Source organism: Dreissena polymorpha, chromosome 1 (assembly GCF_020536995.1).
Source record: "Dreissena polymorpha isolate Duluth1 chromosome 1, UMN_Dpol_1.0, whole genome shotgun sequence".
NCBI lineage: Eukaryota > Metazoa > Mollusca > Bivalvia > Myida > Dreissenidae > Dreissena > Dreissena polymorpha.
The window spans coordinates 79,070,975-79,095,837 of record NC_068355.1 but is presented as its reverse complement, the minus strand read 5'-3'; the positions used below and the strand labels follow the sequence as shown (position 1 = coordinate 79,095,837).

At 35.7% G+C, this 24,863-nt stretch overlaps 2 protein-coding genes and 1 long non-coding RNA gene across 5 annotated transcripts in view; 1 reads left to right on the top strand and 2 right to left on the bottom strand.

Annotated features, from left to right (window-relative positions):
* LOC127837078 (ADP-ribose pyrophosphatase, mitochondrial-like) overlaps window positions 1-4,737 on the bottom strand; it is a 30,858-nt gene extending 26,121 nt beyond the window's left edge. The window contains exon 1 of one of the 3 annotated variants that reach the window (XM_052363897.1): window positions 4,615-4,737. The gene's annotated coding sequence lies outside the window, so the exon portion shown is untranslated. The other 2 variants (XM_052363908.1, XM_052363919.1) reach the window with 2 other exon arrangements.
* LOC127837121 (uncharacterized) overlaps window positions 4,710-24,863 on the top strand; it is a 34,746-nt gene continuing 14,592 nt past the window's right edge. The window contains exon 1 of the mRNA XM_052363958.1: window positions 4,710-5,001. Within this exon, the coding sequence (XP_052219918.1) occupies window positions 4,852-5,001 (150 nt within the window). The 5' untranslated portion in view covers window positions 4,710-4,851. The remainder of the gene's footprint in view (window positions 5,002-24,863) is intronic.
* On the bottom strand, window positions 16,924-17,336 carry LOC127837227 (uncharacterized). Its single transcript, XR_008029183.1, has 2 exons — window positions 17,087-17,336; window positions 16,924-16,954 (listed from the first exon to the last, which is right to left on the bottom strand). It is a non-coding gene; the product is annotated as an uncharacterized LOC127837227 (long non-coding RNA).

Genomic DNA, 24,863 nt, shown 5'->3' with positions numbered 1-24,863 from the left:
ATAATTGGGACAAATCTTCTGACTAAGTTTGATGATGATCAGACAAATTTAATAAATGTGGCCTCTAGAGTGTTAACTAGGTTTTACTATAGCCATTTAAGGAAAAATGCCCCGCCCCCTGGTGGCCATGTTTTTCAAGCAGTCGGAAGTATTTGCGAACTAGTCCAAGTTATCATGGGGACAAACATTCTGATCTTTAATGAATAATGTACAATAAATGTGGCCTCTGGTCCTAGTTAACAAGGCAACTGTTGACACCGCATGACAGACAAATTTGTCCTCTTAGTTGAAACCTTGACCTTCAAGGTAATGAGGCATGTGTTACACCTCTCATGTCATCTCATGGTTTTAATATGTGCCAAGTAATTTAAAAACCTACATACTTATAAAAAAACAAGAGCTGTGTTTGTGAAACACAATGCTTCCTACTGCCTTTTGAAGTCCCACAGCTGCAGCTATTTTAGAGAAAACGAGGCCCATGATAACTTAGCCAAATATCAATGGACTGGAACGAGTATCACACTTTAACTGTAAGTCATGTAGGTAGACTCACACCAAATAAAGGTCACAGTGACCTTGACCTTTGACCTAGTGACCTCAAACCATGTTTGATAGTAGATCGCAATGAGATGCATGCACATGAAGTTTAAAGAACATAGACCCAAGAGTTTTCATTTTATGAGCAAGGTTAAAGTTTTGGGACAGACACATGATACAATGACAGAAAAACAGACAGACAGGCAAAAAACAATATACCCCCTGATCATTCAATCTGGGGGCATAAAAATGGTAAAGAAAATAGCAACATTAATTGCAATATCCAGCTCAGTGGGTCAAAGCATTTTAATATTTTTTTCGCCACTTTTAAAAACTACGAGTCACTTTTTAAACATTCTTAAATCACAGTTTTCAATGAGATACATTATGCTTTTATTCTTTGTTTTATAATTAAAAATCAATATTACACTAGTCCTTACTTGAATTTCCAGTAAGTGTTTTAAAGGCTCTATAAAGGTGACAAATCCAATTATTATGCATATCAACTGGTCAAACTTTTTACCGGATTTCGGTTACTCTTGCATAAAAACTGCTAATAACACAGCTTAGGTACAAAGTTGCCAAGAATTATGGAAGATATACCCGTTTCATAATTGGAAGAAATGTTTACAATTTTGCAACTTACATGATGTGTAGCCTCAAAGCGGTGACATATGCTAAAAATAGCCGAAAGAAAATTCAATTTTAATTCTATTTTAAACAACTTTTTACCAGCAGAAAGTAACTTATTAGTTCACTACAAACGTTTTAACCATTTAGAAGAGACCTACTTTGTGAGTATTACCGGAAAAGGTTAAAAATCATTGATATATTTTTGGTGACCTGAGTCACTTTCACTTTCTCTTTCCCGAGTTAACAGCGATGTAAATAAACGGATTGTTTGTAAACACAATTGACTTGGAGGACACTTAATTTTTAGCTCAAAACAAGTCGTATTGCTCATATTTTATTGTAATGTCCAATAGCATATATATATAGTTTTTTGATAACCTTTATAAATAAAATATGAAAATAATATTAAAATAATTACAGATCTTTACCTTTATAGAGCCTTTGATATATGGTCATGATACTACAACATACACTGTAAATCCAATATGGGCCACAAACGCGTGCTATAAATACATTCAATGCTCATTATTTATGGCTGTGTTGTCATTGCCTCATTTGCAAAAACATGCATATTAACTCGTCCTTAACGAAATCATACATAATGCTTTCGTAGAACAAAAACATAAATATATATTTCTGATAATCCCATATAACCACAAATTAAATTAAATAATTTGAGGAGAAGTGCATGGTTTCTGTTCAGCATTTTATCGACTCTTCACTTTGTTTAATGCACCTCATTACATCATGCCCATCTTCTTTAATCATAAACAACTCACATTTGGCAATTTGAAGGAACATAAAAATATAAACACACACACTTAAGCGTTCATGTTATTTTATAGATGTATTTAACTGAGTTTGATTTCTATAACAAAACCTCTACCTGCTATGTACATGTTATGTAATAAATGATGAGCCTCGATAATGCTGAAATAATTACTATAGATACTAATAGAGACTCAAGTGGGTGTTCAATGTCAAAAGGCTGCATTTTAATTATTATAAGACATAAGTAAATAAAACCTATATATTGCTTTTTTGTTATTGATTGTAGATTATGATGGTACTGTTAAAATGTTGGTGTTTTGACTTGTACAGGTGTATTTACTTATTAAAATTGTGATAAATTAAACCAGGTTCAGTCTTTAAATTTTACATCTTTGTAAATTTTGAGAAAAAATCTCATTAAACAGCAGAGATTCCAAAGCTGACATGTAAACCAGCTCAATGTTTATATCCAGTGCCAGGACAATCTCAGGGGTTTAACACGGTAACCTCTTCCCATTTTTTGCATTCTTGAGTGTTGTTTTAATGGGCCATTTAACTGCAGAAGCATATTATGTAGCACAAGGCAATTAATCAATGCATCCTCTATGAACAATTTCAAGAAGTCTAATGGCTCCAGTCTGTCAATGTTCAACATCGCACACCTGTAGTGTATTGACCAGCCATTCTCCAAACCTAATTGATTTTAAACGATAAGATAAGATTAAAATAAGTTTTATTTAAAGTCAGCAAGACAGCAACATATAAAAACATTAGCTCATGTGAGCTTTTGAACCGACTATTGTACAACAAGGGTATATAATAAAACAAGTGTAAATCAGCTACAATGTTAAGAATGTTAGTTACACGATGGTTACACAATTGTAATGGTGGCATAGTATTAAGGTAAAAGACATCATAATTGCAACTAAAAAGTAAAACAGCAAACATGCTATTTAAAAACCATGAAAAATGCCTATCTGCATATACATGTTATATATAAATGTTAAAAGGAGTAATATATAGATTAGCTAAGGAATGACATAAAAAGTTAAAAGCAAATAAAGGACTGTTTTAAGAATAATTAGTAAGAAACACACAGAGATTTGGCACATGTAGCAGATTGGCAATAGTAAATGGCCACTTGTTTTCCCATACATCTACATCTACTTTGTACGTCGATGCTGTCAAACTTGACAATTATGCGACGGGTGGTGAGAAGATAAAGTAATAATGGGAAAATAGTAAAGTGAGAAGAGTTTGATAGTTAAGTCAGAAGGACATTACAGATGTGTCCCCAGCTACGTTTCATCCCTCTCCCTCATGCCTCTCCGGCTACGGTGGCCCCGGAGAGGATTGAACCTCAATCAGCACAGCCATGAGGGGTCAGTGGGTGTAAATTTGTCAGGGGCGTAGGTAATGGGGAGGCAGGGGAGGCGACCGCCTCCCAAATATTTCGGCTAGTCGTTGTTATATAAATAAAACGTAAAATCCCAAAAAATCGCAGCCCAAAAACCAGTATTTTTGTAATCACGTGCCATCAGTGCAGAAGCCAAGTGTCCCCTCTCCGTCTGCTCCAAGATTGCCAATAGTAATGTGTCAATATCCCTTGTTAGGTGTCATAAACCAGGGGCCCGGGTAAATGTCATTACGTTATTTGTTTTCTTGTTCTTTTCAGTGATTGCACTGTCGGTGTTTTGATTAAGGGCAGGCTTTTCTTTTAATTTTAATTGATCGCTTTAATGCAAAGGTAACTGCCACTTAAAACTATTCTGAGTAAATATACGCGTGAAAAACATTAATTTGATTGAAAATATGTTTGTTCTCTAAGTATAACAGTTATTATTTGATTAGAGGTCATTAACACAATATCATATATGTAATTGTTTAATGTTCAAAATGAGTATTCCTAATCAGCCTCGAAATTTTGCTTTTCCTATTAAGCGTACATTCGGGAAAAAAAGATAGAACAGCGTTCATTCCAATCTAGATGGTTTGATTCGTTCAAATGGCGCCATAACGATGAGGTATGCATATTAGTATTAAATTTTAATTTGCGACTGTTCTTACCTTTTATGAACCTAACGTCGTTCTAAATACAAACGGACTTTAGGAAAAAAACACAACATACAAATATTACTGGTATTGTTGCTTAATATTTTTTTATTATTATCATTAATATACTATGAGATCGTTTGATATTTTAAGTATTTATCGCCACTTTTCTTAATTTTTCGCATTTGGCTAAATGATGAAGTTTTTTAGCCTTTTGGCAAAAATACACAAAATGACAAATTTCCCAATTTAGCAAAAACTATGCGAATTTGCCCAATTCAAAAGGCCCAGTCCATTGCCCAACATGGTGAAAAAAACACCCAAAAAAGATAATTAACATCAACAGTACCAACCCTAAACTAAGAAAATTGCCCAATACCTCACCCAAAGGCAAACAAGATTTATGATTGATGGAGTCATTGCCGTTGGCTACATTTCAAAATACTCTTAAAACATATTGGGCAATGAGTAAAATTGCACAAATCTTACGTAAACAATGAAGTTTACGTTTAATATGCAAATAATTATTATTGGATTAATTATAAAATGTATACATGCCTTACCGGGTAATGAATTATGAAATAAATAATTTATTTAATACAATGTGTATGGGTCACATACCTGTAGTGTAAAGGGGCGTCACTCTGGGTTGTTTGTAATTTATCTTCCCTTGAAACACTGTAAACATTCGCAAGAGGGGGTAGTACGCCTTCATGCTGACTGGTTTCTTTCCTTGTGATCATGTATTCCGTTCTAACAACGCGTAATCAGTTGTAAAGTTACAGTCTGTCCGCCAAAAATTCAACATCAAGAATCAACAATTTCCTGGTCGATCTGGTCGATTTGTTCAAGTTCCCAATGGCTTCAGTATTTGACTTCATCCGTTCTGCCGTAATCATTTTGGGGATCGGGTTCAATGCGCAGCAAAACCGCAAAACATGGATGTGGGGCGACTCCGTGATGATGGCGGCGTATTCACTGTCTTTGTTTCTATTTCCAATGCTTTTGGTATGTGGCATGTGTAGGCCTTCTGATATTAGTCATTTAGTGTATATACACTAAACGTACTCCCAATGCCTTTGTTAGTTTTTGCTATGGCAGCCCTGGGAGTCAATATGCACCCCTTAATAAACACATTTGCAGTTCACGAAATCTGTGCGAATGACTCAACAGACGTCTTTCGTTACCAATGTGAATTTTCCGCAGATCGGGTTTAACAGAGGGTCATTTCTGCGATTTGCGTAAATTCATAATTAAAATATGGGGGACTATTCGATCAAAAGCGACCCGAACAAGTATTTAATTTAATTTTTAACTTTCTCTCAATGGGGTGCTGGAGGTTTCGGTAAATAACAAGTTCGGTTAATTGGATTGATATAGTAAATGCCGCGGAGGTTTCAGTAAAATGGATTTTTTATAGAGGTGGTATACCTACAATGAGGTGTTAATGACACCTATTATTGGCTTACAATACACTACGCGGCCCGCGATTTTTGCCTAAATCACCGATAAGCGTGTTTGGGCCAACATGGCAAATCGCAGTGATTCGCCGCAAATCGCAGTGATTCACCGTGATAACACTCTACGGGTGATTCGTGGTGATTCCGCCGTGATTTCGCCGTGATTTCACTGCGATCAGCTGTTGAATCATCGCGAATCGCTGTGATTGGCGTTGACTACTATATTTAAATTTCAAGTAATGTCATTAATATTGATGATCACATTATATCACGAAAATGTATTCCAATATGAAAGTAAACACCGTACTTGCTGAATGTCGAATCCTGATTTCCAAACAATATCTTTATTTGTTGAAATAACAATTGTACAGTACGGCTCACACAAAACCAACAAAGTTCGCGGCTACAGATTCTTTTGTTCTCGAAGTTTCTCCGCAGCCACAACGAGTATTCACTCCGAATCATGCCGAGGCACTCTGTGATAATTCGCGGATATAAGAAACAGGTTCAGATGATAACCTGATATTTTTACTTCTACGCGATTGTTTTAACATTTCGTCAGCTTCTCTGCATACTTCATATAATTACCATCAGATGTCATCTGTCAAGGATTTTGTAGGTCAGTAACCATATCGAAGAAATTTACATAGTTTTATCTCGGAAACGAGACTTGCTTTAAACATTGAAATAAACGATATATATTTGCATAAAACTTGCTAAAATACACAGACGTCACAAATATCAGGGGGTTTTTTTACTAAGAAAGTGACGCCGATATTCGGCGTCTTCCCCTACCAGAATTTTTCCCCTAAAAATACCATTTCCCCTCCAAAAATATAACTTCACCAAAATATAATATTTTACCCTCAAAGAAATGTTGTTTTTTTTCTTTTGGGAAGTCGACACTTATCCTGTACAATGATCTCGCTCTCTCTCTCTCCCGAAAAACACTCAAATCTGGGAATCCCAGTTATTCTATAAATAGCTCTTAAATTACGTCATGGAAACCGGGCAACTAATCGTATTAATCGTGTGATTTTTTTACTGGATTCCGGTCTTGCGCGAGAAGGGTGTTTTGTCAATTAATTACCGGAAACCAGTCGATTTTTCATCCGGGTTATGTGAAAGCCAAGATATAAACATTAAAACAGAAAAAAGTCTCACAATTGGCGTTCATACACGAACAAAATAAAACGTTCGGACTCTGAAAATATTAATTGCGTTGACGCATTTTTTAAGAATGAATCATCAAAAATCGTTGAAACCCAGCAGGATTCGGAGGTACATGTAATCAACATTGATTGATACTGTCGGATTATTGTGAAAGTGAAAGTAGACAATCGGCAGCTGCCGCACCTTTCCCTTCCAATACTGTAGCAGATCTAGATCATCAACCCATTCATCATGAAATTAAAATCATAATATTGACATCGTTCCCCGGCCCCAGTTGAAAAAATTTCCCATTATTAGATCTACACCTGCAACTTTATTAAGGACTTTGACTTTAATATCATACTTGTTCATGTGTTTAAGAACAAAAAGGTCAGAGACATGCCTCTTTTTCTAAAAAAAAACCCTGAAGTCTGTAGGTGAGTTATAGACATTGAGATTAACAGTTTGTATTTTTTCCCCAAATATGTCTCTTTCGCGCTCGATTTTCCCCTTTTACCCAGCGTCCAGCGTCTTCCCCTTTTTCTAAAAAAAAAACCCTATTGAATATAATCAAATGGTTTATTTGTAAAATGAATACTTTTACTTTGTCCCGATTTTCAGAAAATGACTTTTACATGTTCATTTAAATTTACACATTGCTTCAGATGATGTACGGGTCTCCAATCCTGATTGGGCTGCTAGATCTATTTAATAAAATAGTAGCGTGTAAAATTCATTTGATGGAACAATAGTAAACGTTTGTCTTTACTATTTCTCGACCAATCTTGAACGGCATATACTTTTGACAATGGAAGCCATGATCATTCGGAATTATCGTTATTTTAAATGTTTCAAACATAGTTTGTTACACTTAAAATTAGGGCTGTGTATTATGGTCCGTGGAAATTGCTAGGACCCGTGTTGATGATCCCTAAATGTTAGATAAGCATGTGCACTATCAATTAAGTTGGTAAGTACAAAAGTTCTACTGAAAACCGCCGACTGCGTCTTTGTTTTATTATCCAATCAAGCCCCGAACATCCAATATCCTGTGTATTACCAGAAACAAACTTAAGATAAGCACGTGTCGTCTGTCAAAACAATGATTGTAGAGCTGTTAACATATTGAAGTACCTCACACATTTAATTCCCATATATGCTCTCGGAAACAGACTTGCATAAAACATTTTAAATAACGATATATATTTTCATAAGAATTTTATATTTAAGTTCGACAATTTCAATAAACAGATATTAGTTTATTTTCACAATATTAACTTCCTTCTCGATTCCAGAAAATGACGTGTACATGTTGCATTAAATCTAAACTTAAATTAATTTGTTTATTGGTCTTTGAATATTATGAACTGTACACGACATTTGTGTGTATTCAGTATACAATGCAATAACTGTTTCAATAACGAAGGGACTGAAACAGCGTATCGGTTACAATACAGCGTGTTTTAATTATATTTTATTTAGAGGAAATGTCAATGCCAAGTATTTCGCGAGGTACCCAGTAATTGAGTTGAAATTCACAACGAAACTTTTAATGGAAATTAAAATTAATGATACCAATGTTTTACCCACTATGAAATGTTTATTTACAAATAAATACACACACGCCAATTTTCGCGCGCTTTTTATCAGAACAAAGAAATTAATTTAATTCATTTGCACTATGTATTTGTGGCTAGAATTTGTAACCGAAAATAGCTGTACACGACGTGTGCAAACCGTGTCAGGTGATTTACGCATGTACAATACAACTGATCTGATTGGGTGCTTATTTCATCAAATCTTTAAATAGAAACACATGTCAAAATTCATTTGATAATTTCGAACGTTTGTGTATGACATTTTTTGGGACTCTAATTGTCAATATTAACCAGAATTCGCTTTTAAAATGGAAATCAGGCATATGCGGGATTATTGAGTAATGGATAAGGACGGAAGAAGTTGCATGTGTGTGATCGAGACAGTTGAAACGTATGTATCGGGGAATCAAGAGCCTGGGAAAAATAGGACGATTACATTACAATCAGTTATGAGTTCTCCATGGCTTCAAACTGTTAATTGCATAATCAAAAACGCAATTATCACTCCTCCAGGTGCGGTATCATACAGCTAGGTGCGAACACTGTTTTGTTTTATACGCAGCATTTAAAAAGACAAAAAAAAACTGTCCGGGACATGGGTGTGAAATACATGTTGACATTTTTAAAAGGATACTCAATTATACATGTATCTGCCAACAATGCTTATAGTCCCATATTGCTATAATCTCTGTGAAGATTATGTACATGTAACGTAGGAAAATCGTTCTTCTCCACGTTAACCGGGATCATGGTGAATCACTGCAGAGATTATATTTATCGCATTCGCGGTGATTATGCTTGACCTAGCGTGATGAAACACGCGAGATTGCGATGATTTTTAACCCAAAATAAATAATGACCACCGCGTGTCGGTGATTTAGGCAAAAATCGCGGGCTGCGTAGTGTAACATCAGGAGCATATATTTGCAAACTGTTGATTAATTTTGAATTTATTAATTAATGTGCTATACCTACGGGAAATAATTAAGGGGCATGAATGAGCTACCACTGAATTTTTTTAAACAAATACTTTTAGGAAATTGTAGGTACCAAACCAAAAAATGTAGATTGAATTTAAAATGTAACTTTATTGAAAGTAAATTTACTATTTAAATAAATCAATGCTAATTTTTTTTAAAGAATTGGTGCTTTTATTTAAATAACATAATAGTAACAACAAGGCTATTGTCAAGCAATATGGTCCCCTACCGGCTCCAAAATTTGTCCGAAATTCCACCATTTTCAGATTATTTTTTAATTTTTTTTGCCTTAGCAACCACAATTTTTTACGTAGGAACAAAATGAAATGACGTGCAAAATGTCCATATTGCCATCTATCCATGTTGCAAGTTTCATGAAAAAATATGAAGAACTTTTAAAGTTATCACAGGATCCAGAAAACCACCATTTTCAGCAGTATTTCTAGTCTATTTGTTGCCATAGCAACCAGAATTTTTTACGTAGGAACAAAATGAAATGACGTGCATAATGTCCATATTGCAATCTATCTATGTTTCAAGTTTCATGTAAAAATATTAAGAACTTTTAAAGTTATCGCAGGATCCAGAAAAATGTGACAGACAGACTCACAGACAGACAGACACACAGAGCGCAAACCATAAGTCCCCTCCGGTGAAACTGGTAGGGGACAATAAATGTTGATTTAAGACCGAATCAATATAAGATCTTCAATTAAGTTTAATGCTATTAAAAATGTTCAAAGTCTTGTAACATATTGTAGAAATGATTTATTAAAAAAAAAATATACAAAAAATACATTAACAAATATTAAATTAGAAATGGCGCGGCAGAGGCCGACGCGTATCCCCACACCGCATGTTTGACCCAGGGGCGCCCCAGGGTTGTTAATGGGGCCATGCATAGTTGAGATTGACCGTATTGTCATAAGAGAGGTTCAGTATCAATTTGAAGTAAATCGGTGTAGAAATGATGAAATTATAGAAAAAGGCAACTTTGGGTGGGCGTGGCCTATGTGGGCAGGGCGCCCCAGGGTTGGTAATGGGGCCATGCATAGTTGAGATTGACTGTATTGTCATAAAAGAGGTTCAGTTTCAATTTGAAGTGAATCGGTGTAGAGATGAAGAAATTATAGTAAAAGGCAATTTTGGGTGGGCGTGGCCTATGTGGGCGGGGCGCCCCAGGGTTGGTTATGGGGCCATGCATAGTTGAGATTAACCGTATTGTCATAAGAGAGGTTCAGTATCAATTTGAAGTGAATCTGTGTAGAAATGAAGAAATTATAGTAAAAGGCAATTTTGGGTGGGCGTGGCCTATGTGGGCCGGGTGCCCCAGGGTTGGTTATGGGGCCATGCATAGCTGAGGCCATCCTTAAAAAATTGTTTGTTTGGCATAACCCAACCCAGGTAAATTTGGGTGGGTAGGTAGGTAGGGATTTTATTTATTTTTTAGTATTTTTTTTTCTAAAATTGATCTCCGACATATACCAAACTGAAAGGTAATTATCAAATAAAGCTCCAAGTCTTCTGCCTTGTGGAGGAAAATTGTTAAATATTTTTCTTTCCGTCCATATCACCGCACGTGTATTCGTAAGTCTTTTTTTTAGTATAAAGAACATCGAAAATATTATATAATTGACAAAAAATACTTTATCCGAAAACGAGAGTCCGAAAAATTGTACGCATTTTGCACATGAAAATGTGCATACTGTTTGACTACAGAAAATGAAAACCTAGCAAATACGTAATTAATTTACTATTTGGTTGACATATAACTTTACAATAGCATAGTTTGTGAGTAAAAAACAACAAAGTAATTATAACATTTTAATTTCAATCAAGAACAGAAAGGTGTAACATCTTCGACGTGTAACTAATTATTTAATTATCATCCTTTAATTCAGATCGATAGCCGGTAGAAAGTTGTAAAGTGATCAGCTTAAAAATAATTTTTTTGAGTGTTACGCTTATTTTCATTTGCTTATTTTTTATACTACTTTTGCCATCGGTCATTATTTTGCAGGCAGACGACAATTTTAACTGTGTATTCAATTATCTGAGCATGAATTACATAATATTACCCCATAGCGAACTCAATGTTGATTCGCCAGCTACAATATGCGCTTCAAAACGTTCATGGAAACAAAGAGAAAAAATAGTTAAAAAAAACAATCCAGATTAAAATGGCGGATGTTTTCAATGAAATTTCATGAGATTTTAGCATATTCGCAAATTGTATTTTTCTTGAGCCAAATTCGCTATATTTTCGCAAATGGGGAACGACAGCGCGAGCCCTGTAATAGTGAGCATTTATTCCAATAATAACACGTTCGCAATGCTCGTGCTGTTGTTCGCCATTTGAGCCATCTGCGCCATTTGCAAAAATATTGAGAATTTGGCTCAAGAAAAATCTAAAATGCGAAAATTCGAAAATCTAGTAAAATTTCGTTGAAAACATCCACCATTTTAATCCGGACTGGTTTTCTATATTTGTCTCTTTGTTTCAATGAAAGTGTTCGCAATTCAAACAATTAAGTAAACAAAACCCGGTCTGAACACAATTAGACATCGCTTGACCTGACCAGGGATTTCAATAGATTTTAGAAACCAGGAGTCAATGACCCCTGGATTGAAATTTTGAGGGGTCAAATTGAAAAATGCTGGGGTCAATTTTGAAGCGCGTTTATTGTGTTTTTGTCTGTATTATTCATTTTTTTAGATAAAAAGATGCTTTAAGAGTAACTTAATATATTAAAAAGTTATACTGCTTTAATTATTAAATAACAATACCAGGATACATAACACAACATATTTTAATGAATTGGTACACAAATATAATGACAAAATATAAATAATTTGTGTGAACAATATCGACTAAGTTTTTCAAAAACAAAACATGTTCCTTTCACAAGTTTTATTATTTCTATCACTATACAGTTTATGTTTATTTGTAAAAACAATAAATGTTCATTAAAATCTACTTTATCATAACACATTTAAGTCTTTTAACACATTTAACTTAAGTAATTTAAGATATGTACCGGTAGCACCTTTTCATCACATATTTATCAATTACATGTATATTATCATCATCCCTATGATAGCTTTTGTAACAAAACACAATCTAACTGCATGGAACATGTAGTATATCTATTACTGTATATCTGAACACTATACATGTCCGAAATATGTACACTTAAGAATTTAATTACCTGTAGTAGTTTAACTTTAATAATCCAAATTTCCCTTGTTGATATCTGGTTTAAAAAACCTAATCAAATGTTTGTTAAATCCAGTTAATGCTTTCTCCATTATTGAATAACCATTACTTGTGATTTGAATCTGTTGTTGTTGAATCGCCAACTTTGAATTAAATGTGGGTTGAATGTTAATTTACTATACGTCCGGCATTTACAATGTCGAAGGTCATGACGTAGCAATTTAATTCTACTCCGATAAGTTATATCTAATCAAGGAAATGTGCTTTTTCAATGTTTATGTGAAGTATTATGACTTGTTAGTATAATAAATGAACTGTGCTTCCTGTTTATATAAGATGGGTGTTACTCGTAATTATGGGTGGATTAACAAACTGACAAAACTCGCTGGACTTACTAGTGGATCTACGTAATTAATGGACCTTTCATCAATTTTGTTTTTTCTTTAAATATTTTTACCGACTTTCTTTAACAGTGCCGTCTGCAAAGTCTGCAAAAACCCTGCAATTATCGGATTGTCAATCGATTATCACGTAATCACTGCTGGCCTGCTAATTACCCAGTTAGTGCGCACGCACTATTTAGACGGTGACATGTGTATTGGAAGAGATGAGATAAGATAAACAACGCCCGGGGTATTCCTTCGTTTATAGACCGATATTCAAATACTGAAACATGAATGTCAATTAGGAGCACAATGGGATTTATTACCATGGAACTCGAGATGTTAATTGACTGACGCACAGGTCAAATTTTCAATGCGTCAATATGACGCACCGCAGAAAAAAAGGGTAAAAAGCGAGTCGTTTTTAATTTGCTCGCGTCAAAACGCAGGATTCTGCGTCTATTGAAATCCCTGACCTGACCTTATTTTTATTGAAGTGCACATGGTAGCTGGCCAATCAACATTGAGCTCGCTTTCACATGACATGACGTCGAATGAAACATGAGAAAGGGTGGAGCAGTCGGATAATATTGCGTCATTTATGCGCAGATGTTGTATAATTTGAATACACATTAAATATCGCAGTCTGCCTTCAAAATAGCGGCCAGTCGCTAGAGATAAACAAATGAAACAAAAATGTGACAATACCCATCAATAAATATTTCTAAGCTGACCACTTTTCAGCTTTCTTCTGAATATTTACCAGTCTGAATTAAAGAGTATAATAAAATAATTAGTTATATGGCGATAATATTACACATCTCTGCCGATTGCCGAATTAAATTGAACAGTGATAATTAATCAATTTGTTTTAAACTCGCGAACTATCCTGAATGACAGCAGCGTATTTTAATTAAAAGGAATACGAGAAAAACAGGAGGGGTTTAATTGTATTTAAAGTCTAATTAATCGCATATGCATATGTCAAATAAATAGGCGACTCAAACTAATACGGTATGCGTTTTGTTCATTCATGCTATTCTAGATATCCTTGAAAGAGAATTCAATTAAATGACGCAAATAACTGGAAAGGATAAAAAGCCGAAAGGCAAAATTTAGTGGAAGAATTTTCGGCGAGCAAAAAAAAATTTTTTGGAAAGTGGCAAAAAAGATTCAGTCGGGCTGATTTTAGTGGGTCGGTCGGGTTATGCCAAACAAAAGAATTTTTAAGGATGGCCTGAGATTGACCGTATTTTCATAAGAAAGGTTCAGTATCAATTTGAAGTGAATCAGTGTAGAAATGAAGAAATTATAGTAAAACTGCAATTTTGGGTGGGCGTGGCCTATGTGGCGGGGCGCCCCAGGGTTGGTAATTGGGCCATGCATAGTTGAGATTGACCGTATTGTCATAAGATAGGTTCGGTATCAATTTGAAAACAATCGGAGTAGAAATGAAGAAATAATAGTAAAATAACCTAAAAAAATGAGTGAAAATCTCTGACCCGTCCCCCGCCCACACCCCCATAACTTTTGACCCAGGGGTCAGATCAAAATTCCAAATAGTGCAGGGTCGCACATATGCTCATAGCTACCATGTATGTAAGTTTCAAGGTTCTAGTGCTTATAGTGTGGGAGGAGATAGTGGCCAGGACGGACAGACGGACGGCGGAGATAACCACAATATCCCCACGCTTTCCAAAAAGCGTGGGGATAATAATTAGTTAAGTATTGATTTAAGTTTAAATATTAAGCACAATAGTATTTTAGGCCACCTAAAAGCACTCAATTTCTCTATATATACATGAGGTAGTTTACCAACATAATGAATATGTTGCCCAGCTCTTGTCACGTGGAGGCCTACTCTTGTAAGAGCCAAATTTTGAATTTCATATTACATATTACAATACACCATCAGCAGCCGAGCACAGAATACTTCACTTGGCTGCTAAAAAAGTTGTGGATTGCATCAAATTAAAGGTCAAATTCCGAGTGCGCTTTATATATTACCATGTTTTATTATTTCTTTCTTGTTGAGAAAAACAAAAGAAAAAAACAATTTATAACATATTGTATGTGTACGAAATTTATAACAACAAATATAATGATACACGTTATGTTTCATAATTTTGTTAAGTGCGGGTGCCATTGAACGTTGAGTTAAGCGAGAGATGCAAACTAAATTACACATAATTAAAAACTGATAAAAATGACCTCTAACATAACGCCAGCAGACCCAAATGAATACACTTCATTTATTCCAATCAGGTAAATAACAAATACAATAATAAAACAGGGGATGTCTACACTGTGTATTAGCAACCTGCTGTGGTGATCCCAGGGTTTTTTCAGGCTTCCTGAAAAGTCCCTAACTGTGCCTGTCAACCGGACAGGCTGATGGAAAAGTAAGCCTGTCCGGACAAAAATTCACCTGACCGAACAGCGCCAGTTTATAACTGAAGAATTTAGTAAAGTTTAACTCATATTTATTGCAATGTGCAGCCTGTGTATAAGTATTGGACAACTATAAGTAATTGATTTTGGAATATAACATCAAATCATTATGTGTTCTTATGCAAATGTAACACTTTAATTTTTAAATATGGGATTCATTCAATATAATATGTAATTATGTAGTCAACTTGTACAAAATATACTGTTATATATTCTCCGTACAATATCAATCTTTTACAAAACTATTTGTTTTATATAATCAAAAATAAAATGATAATGGCATTATGCGATATTACACTGATATAAGCACATTTCCGTGTTATTTCATGCCTTCTGATGATACATAAAGCAAAACATTGCTTATATATGATGATGGCAACTTCAAATTAGACAATTTCGATCATTTGGATAAGCATTTTTTTCATGTGTAGTTTTTTGTTACAACCTTTGTAATTGGATAGATCGTTATATGTCGGAACAATGAAATTGACGTTTTTCGAAAAACAACAACAAAGGGAGAGTACTCTTAAGAACTAGTAACGCGTTAGTGTTCTTAGTTAATGACAAGACCGGCGGTCCGGCCTTTTCAGGAAGCCTGGTTTTTATCTTATTTTGGGGAAAGGGCCTGGCCTTTTTTGAGGGGAAAAAAATCGCGCGAAACGCCGGATTTGGGGGAAAAAAATCACACGAAACGCCACATTTTGGGGAAAATAAGGAAAGTCTTAAATAATCAATTAAGCGTATTTTACTGTTTTTAAAACAAATTCAAGGAAACAGAAAATTTAATTATGCAATATTTTTCTATTTTCTTCACTGGATCAGGTTAGCCTATATATTTAAAGGTTTAAAAAAAATAAAAAAAAAAAAATTTTTTTTGAAGGGGAAAAATGAAGTCTAGGGGAAAATTTACCAGCTGAGGGGAACAAAAAATCGGAGGGGAAAGGGCCGATTTTCGGCGGGTCACAAAGAAGGAAAAAAAAAACTGGATCCATATCTTTTCAGCTCAATACACAGGCACCTGGCTACTGTACTGGTAAACTGGGATTTACGGCCAAAATAACTGATTTCATTTATTGCCTGAACAAACCTGTTGAATACAATTATACGAACTGATTAACTTTTAAATACCTTTTATTTACCATATATTATAAATAAGACACATTTAAAACATGGATAAAATATAAATAGGACATATTTGAATCTTTCATTTCTAAAAAAAATCAGCATGTCTAGTCACACATAAATAATTAAATTAAGATACATTATTGACACAGAAAAATATAAATAAGACACATCTGCATCTTTCATAGTTGCTATCACTGTGAACTTTTGTATTAAACAAGGGCTGTTTGTAAAACATGCATGCCCCCCATATGGGCTGTCCGTTGTAGTGGCAGCCATTGTGTGAATACGTTTTTTGTCACTGTGACCTTTGACCTAGTGACCTCAAAATCAATAGGGGTCATCTGCAAGTCACGATCAATGTACCTATGAAGTGTCATGATCCTAGGCAAAAGCGTTCTTGAGTTATCATCCGAAAATCATTTTACTATTTCGGGTCACCGTGACCTTGACCTTTGACCTTGTGACCTCAAAATCAATACGGGTCATCTGCGTGTCATGATCAATCTACCTATGAAGTTTCATGATACTAGGCATATGCGTTCTTGAGTTATCATCCGAAAACCATTTTACTATTTCGGGTCACCGTGACCTTGACCTAGTGACCTCAAAATCAATAGGGGTCATCTGCGAGTCTTGATCAATCTACCCATGAAGTTTCATGATCCTAGGCGTATGCGTTCTTGAGTTATCATCCGGAAACCATTTTACTATTTCGGGTCACCTTGACCTTTGACCTAGTGACCTCAAAATCAATAGGGGTCATATGCGAGTCATGATCAATCTACCCATGAAGTTTCATGATCCTAGGCGTATGCATTCTTGAGTTATCATCCGAAAACCATTTTACTATTTCGGGTCACCTTGACCTTTGACCTAGTGACCTCAAAATCAATAGGGGTCATCTGCGAGTCATGATCAATCTACCCATGAAGTTTCATGATCCTAGGCGTATGCGTTCTTGAGTTATCCGGAAACCATTTTACTCTATGGGTCACCGTGACCTTGACCTTTGACCTAGAGATCTCAAAATCAATAGGGGTCATCTGCGAGTCATGATCAATGTACCTATGAAGTTTCATGATCCTAGCCCCAAGCATTCTTGAGTTATCATCCGGAAACCACCTGGTGGACGGACCGACATACCGACCGACATGAGCAAAGCAATATACCCCCTCTTCTGAGAAGGGGGGCATAAAAGTGTGTGTTAATTTCAGACTTTGTTTACAGGTCATCGCTGCGTCTTCCACTACATGATGTGCTGAACTGCTTGTAGCAAAATGAAAATTATATTCATATAAGAAACAAATATTTTTGATAAAATTATTATTTTCTTTATCTAATAAACTTTAATTTATTTTGTTCTAATTAATTGTATTAAAACATATATTAAAAACAAACAAATCAGGACCTTAACAGGGTTCTCAATAACTTTTGAGCCAACAGGCCAAAATGTGAAACCAACAGGCCTTCTAGGGGGGTTCTAGCATGCTCCCCCCCCCCCCCCCCCCCCCCGAAAATTTTCAAATTGAGCACTTGATTTCCTGCATTTTGGGTCCATTTATGGCTATTTTAATGGTCAACAAGGCACTTACATTTGAGCATTTTATGAATTTTAGCTTTTTTAACTAACAGATAAATGAAAAAAGCTCTTTTTTACTTTTGTAAAATGTTAACTCATATAAAATGCGATTTTTCACAAATAAAGTGTATCATAATTCGGATAAATACGAATTTTGGATACGTAATTGCACTCTATTTTTAGGGTCAATTTTAACGATTTTGACGGGGTTTTTTTGCACAAGGTTCCAATTTGGACATTTTATTCTGATAAGGAAAAAACTTCGATTTTTGATTGGGAATTGGGCATAAATTCGGCCCTACAGGAATGGGGAAAAGGCGATCGTCCTTCTACCATGCACATTTTGCGTGACACTTCTTGTTTGAAACGTAACTGAATTAAAACAAACTTTCACAACAACAATAACTTTGCATTGCATTAACACAAAAAACGCAAGCAATCAGGAACAAAAATTCACCATGTGATGAAAAGAACGTCAATATATTATTTTTAGCTCATCTATTTTTTAAAAAAAATGTATGAGCTATTGTCATCACCTTGGCGTCGGCGTTGGCGTCCGGTTAAGTTTTGCGTTAAGGTCCACTTTTCTCAGAAAGTATCAATGCTATTGCATTCAAACTTGGTACACTTACTTACTATCATGAGGGGACTGGGCAGGCAAAGTTAGATAACTCTGGCATGCATTTTGACTGAATTATATGCCCTTTTTATACTTAGAAAATTGAAAATTTTGGTTAAGTTTTGCGTTTAGGTCCACTTTTTTCAGAAAGTATCAATGCTATTGCATTCAAACTTGGTACACTTACTTACTATCATGAGGGGATTGGGCAGGCAAAGTTAGATAACTCTGGCGTGCATTTTGACAGAATTATATGCCCTTTTTATACTTAGAAAATTGAAAATTTTGGTTAAGTTTTGTGTTTAGGTCCATTTTATTCCTTAAGTATCAAAGCTATTGCTTTCATACTTGCAACACTTACTAACTATCATAAGGGGACTGTGCAGGCAAAGTAATGTAACTCTGACTGGCGTTTTGACAGAATTATGTGCCCTTTTTATACTTAGAAAATTGAAAATTTGGTTATGTTTTGTGTTTAGGTCCACTTTATTCCTACAGTATCAAAGCTATTGCTTTCATACTTGCAACACTTATTAACTATCGTAAGGGGACTGTGCAGGCAAAGTTATGTAACTGTGACTGGCATTTGGACGGAATTATGGGCCCTTTATACTTAGAAAATTGAAAGTTGGTTAAGTTTTGTGTTTTGGTCCACTTTACCCCTAAAGTATCATAGATATTGCTTTCATACTTGGAACACTCGCAAACTATCATAAGGGTTCAGTAAAAGGACAAGTTGCATAACTCTGGATGTCATTTTTACGGAATTATGGCCCTTTTTTGACTTAGTAACTTTGAATATATGGTTGAATTTTGTGTTTCGATCCACTTTACTTCTTAAGTATCAAGGCTATTGCTTTCAAACTTCAAATACTTTCATGCTATCATGAGGTTACTGTACCTGGCAAGTTGAATTTTACCTTGACCTTTGAATGACCTTGACTCAAGGTCAAATTATTAAATTGTCCTAAAATTGCCATAACTTCTTTATTTATGATTAGATTTGATTGATACTTTGACAAAACTACTCTTACCTGACATACCACAATAGACTCCACCCAAACCATCGCCCGTGCCCCCCCCCCCCCCCCCCCCCCTATTATTATTAATTTTTTTATTTTTTTTTTAAGATCATCTCACAAATGACCACCACACCCTCACACTATACCCCCCCCCCCCCCCCCACCCCATCCCCCCCCCCCCCAAATTTATTTATTTTTAAACGGTTAAAAAACAAAACTATTTATTTTGATTATTTTATGTTTGAAATACCGTCCAACCATCGCACCCAAGTATCCCCCCCCCCCTCACCCCCCCTCCCCCCATCCGAATCCCCCCCTATTTTTTTTTTTTAAAGATCATCTAACAAATTACCACCACACCCTCACACAATACCCCCCACCTCACCCCCCCCCCCCCCCCCCCCCCCCTATATTTTTTTTTTTGAAACGGTTAAAACACACAAATATTTATTTTTATTATTTTATGCTTGAAATACCGTCCAACCATCGCACCCAAGAATCCCCACCCCCTCCCCCCCACACCCCCACCCCCCCCACCCCCCCCCCCCCCTTCCCGATTTTTTTTTTCCTTTTTTTCGCATTTTTGGAAGATAATGTTATAAATGTCCACACCCCCACACAATGCACCCCTCTTCACTCCACCCCTCCCTCCTTTGTGATTGAAAATGAGAGTCCCTTCACCTTTAAAAAGAAAATAGATGAGCGGTCTGCACCCGCAAGGCGGTGCTCTTGTTTTCTTTTGATGTCCCCCACTATAGTAGTGGGGGACATATTGTTTTTGCCCTGTCTGTTGGTCTGTTGGTTGGTTTGCGCCAACTTTAACATTTGCAATAACTTTTGCAATATTGAAGATAGCAACTTGATATTTGGCATGCATATGTATCTCATGGAGCTGCACATTTTGAGTGGTGAAAGGTCAAGGTCATTCTTCAAGGTCAAAGGTCAAATATATGGGTCAAAATCGCTCATTTTATGTACACTTTTGCAGTATTTCAATATTCAAGATAGCAACTTGATATTTGGCATGCATGTGTATCTCATGGAGCTGCACATTTTGAGTGGTGAAAGATCAAGGTCAGATGTCAAATATATGTGGACAAAATCGCTCATTTTATGAGTACTTTTGCAATATTGAAGATAGCAACTTGATATTTGGCATGCATGTGTATCTCATGGAGCTGCACATTTTGAGTGGTGAAAGGTCAAGGTCATCCTTCAAAGTCAGAGGTCAAATATATGTGGCCCAAATCGCTAATTTTATCAATACTTTTGCAATATTGAAGATAGCAACTTGATATTTGGCATGCATGTGTATCTCATGGAGCTGCACATTTTTAGTGGTGAAAGGTCAAGGTCGTCCTTCAAGGTCAAATATATGGATCAAAATTGCTCATGTAATGTCACTTCTGCAATATTGAAGCTAGCAATTTTATATTTAAAATGCATGTGTATCTTATGGAGCTGCACATTTTGAGTGGTGAAGGGTCAAGGTCATCCTACAAGGTCAAACGTCATATAGGGCAGCATTGTGTTTCACAAACACATCTTGTTCATTGACTGGTTTTTGACCGATTCCAATTTGCGCCATTCATTGTTGTTGTTGTTGTAATGCATTAAGGAAGATAATCAATTGACGTCTTTGCTTAATAGCAAAAAGGAGCAAAATTACCGAAAAGACACGCGAATTTCGAAAAGTAAATTGCCGATTTTTCGAAACTGAGCGATTTTCAACCAGCCAAAATCTGATTTCAAACGGCCGATTTGGCCGGCAGCCGGCTCTTAATCTTATTGAGAACCCTGCCTTAATATAAAAGTCTTGTAATATATAAATAATCTCCCTTGATTAGAATAGTAATACTAGTAGGTTGCAAGCCTCGGTTATTAATATTAACACTTTGCAAACATCTCCCAATTGATAACATCAACTCTGTACATTTTAATTAAATAATTTAATTGGTGCAACTCAATTAGTGTACACGCCTATCGACTAAAGGTGTGATAATCCCCATTTATACCAATTTACAAAAACCTCCGCGGCATTTACTATATAAATCCAATTTACCGAACTTGTTATTTACCAAAACCTCCTCTCACTGTAATAAATAAAATGAAGCTCTCAGAAGTACACTATTTGATAAAGAAGAATAAAGTTTAATTATTTGTCAGTGACATTCATAAATATTGATATCAAATAGTTAATTACTATAATAATTTTAACATATACATGGTGAGCTTATGTGACCGTGTGATGTCCTGCGTCCGTATTTTCGTGTGTGCATGCGTGCGTGTCCATCAACAATTTGTTTGTGTTGACAGTAGAGGTCACAGTTTTCATCCAATCTGTATGAAATTTGGTCAGAATGTTAATATTGATGAAATCTGGGTTGGGATTGTATTTGGGTCATATGGGGTCAAAAACTAGGTCACTAGGTCAAAAACTCGGTCAAATAATAGTAAAACCTTGTGTAGACAACAGAGGTCGCTGTTTTCATCCAATCTTTATGAAATTTGGTCAGAATGTTTATCTTGATGAAATCTGGGTTGGGATTGTATATGGGTCATCTGAGGTCTAAAACTAGGTCAAATAATAGAAAAACCGTGAACAATTTGTTTGTGTAGATGGTAGAGGTCACAGTTTTCATCCAATCTTCATGAAATTTGGTCAGAATGTTTATCTTGATGAAATCTGGGTTGGGATTGTATTTGGGTCATCCGGGGTCAAAAACAAGTCACAAGGTCAAAAACTAGGTCACTACATGTAGGTCAAATAATAGAAAAACCTTGTATAGACAATAGAGGTCACAGTTTTCATCAAATCTTTATGAAATTTGGTCAGAATGTTTATCTTGATGAAATCTGGGTTGGGCTTGTATTTGGGTCATCCGGGGTCAAAAACTAGGTCACTAGGTCAAATAATAGAAAAACCTTGTGTAGACAATAGAGGTCACAGTTTTCATCCAATCTTTATCAAATTTGATCAGAATATTTATCTTGATGAAATCTGGGTTGGGATTGTATTTGGGTCACTTGGGGTTAAAAACTAGGTCTAAAAAAATAGAAAAACCTTGTGTAGACAATAGAGGTCACAGTTTTCATCAAATCTTTATGAAATTTGGTCAGAATGTTTATCTTGATGAAATCTGGGTTGGGATTGTATTTGGTTAGTCAGGTGAGCGATTCAGGGCCATCATGGATTCATGGCCCTTTGTTGTCTTTAATGATCATTTTTCTTTTTTTGGCCAAAAATTATCAGTCCAGGCTGGCAAAGGCTGCATGATTATAGGACATCCTGGCTGGCAATAAATTTTTATTTTAGGAAGGACTGCTGGGAGGTCATTGCAACCCCTGTTCTCAAATTTGATCTATATTTAAGAGTTTAGTTGAACATTTTAAGGGGGTATGGTATTTTATAATATCTTTTATTTTGGTAAAAAATTGAAGAGCATTTTTTAAGATATGGAAACCTTTTCTCTAACTAAAAAAAATAGTTAATTACGCACTACAGTGCTACATTCTTTGAGATACGGTCAGTAATAATCTGTGAAATGCACAGCTATTTGATACAGTTTCATGTGGGGTCGGCGTGTATTCGGCTGCCTGAGCGCTGATTGATTGACGTGCATACCAAGAAGAATTTGATTGACAGCTGGAAAAATCAATATTGGCCACTCGCTGAGAAATGCATTGAAAACAGTAGCTCTTAAGCGGAGTTTACGAACTGACTGAATGACCGGGCGTCGCTCTACTATAGTACGGTTATTCCTCGTCAATAATTGTTGGTTTGCATGATCAAAACTTCTGATCGCAATTTTAAAGATTCGGGAAAAACAACCGATTTTCTGGTGATTTTATCCGATGAATTCGATCGGCAATCAGTTAATAATGACAACCCTGGTTATGGCCCTTTGAAAATTTCCATTAACTGTACATATCGTGCAATTCTTGTCCGGGCTATTTCTCAGCAACTAATGACCAGAATTCAATGAAACTTTATGGGAAGCTTCACTACCAAGAGGAGATCTGCATATTATCAGCGGGTTCTGGTCGGATAATTTTTCACAAAGTTATGGCCCTTTGAAATTTTCTATAAAAAAATTATTGTCCCCCCCCCAACTACTGTGCCCTCAAGACGTTTCCTTTTATCTGAATATATAGTGCAATATTGTGACAAAAAACCTTTGGAGAGCATCGCCCATCTCCGACGGTTTCTTGTTTTAACAGACAGTCAAGCGCTTATGTGTTTACTGAATTACATGAAGAGGTCTCTGCATGGCTTCTTTGAAGCTACAACAAATTACTTCTCAAAGTAAAATTAATTCTTTTTATACGGCAAAAGTTGTATTGAGTAAAAACATTGTACTGCCAATACTGAATGATTTAATTTCCTCCGTTTTCAAATCAGAAAGGACACACTTAAACGCTAATCAAACAACTGTTGAAAGTTAAGTGTGTCCAGACCTGGCTTAGGAGGAAAAAACGCAGGAGGAAAAGGCTCATGGAAGCCTCTAAACCAAAGACAGTTAAAAAACAAAAAACACTTAAGAAAACTACTACTATGAAGGAATACACATAGTTAATGGTTTATTGTGTTGAACATGAATAAAGTAGTGTGTCTGTACCCCAGCTATATTCTTGTTTTACTTTTAGCAAATTACCCTTCGAGCAAGGCAAAATTTGACCATTTACCCCAATGCTTTGAAAAGTGGGGGTATTAACCCCCATGGGTCAAACATTATCTATAACGCTGAGTTTGGGGAAGGAGCCACAGGGCCTTCGATCTGCATTTTTTACAACTGAATATTTGTGGCTTTCCCCATTAAAGTGTACTTTTTTCCCCATTTTGTTTGAAAAACTTAAAAACCTATAAAAAAGATAAAAAAACAAAACCCGTAACACTGAACAGATATTGTAAGTGTTCACTAGCCTCATCGATATGGCGATAGACGGGAAATATTACGTTTCTAGCACCTGTATGATTTTAACATCTACACCATTTCCCTGAAAAGGTTGTCTCATAACACAAATTCATACACAAAAGCTTGAAACGTGATAACCAGTGATTTTTTTATCAACGTGCTCATGGTGAGCTATTCTGATTGCCTTTTGTCCGTCGTGCGTCGTCAACAATTTACCTTGTTAGAGACCACATTTATTGTCCAATCTTCATGAAACTTACTCAGAACATGTGTCCTAATAATATCTTGGACGAGTTCGAAAATGGTTCCGGTTGATTGAAAAACATGGCCGCCAGGGGGGCGTGGCAGTTTTATATATAGCAAACCTT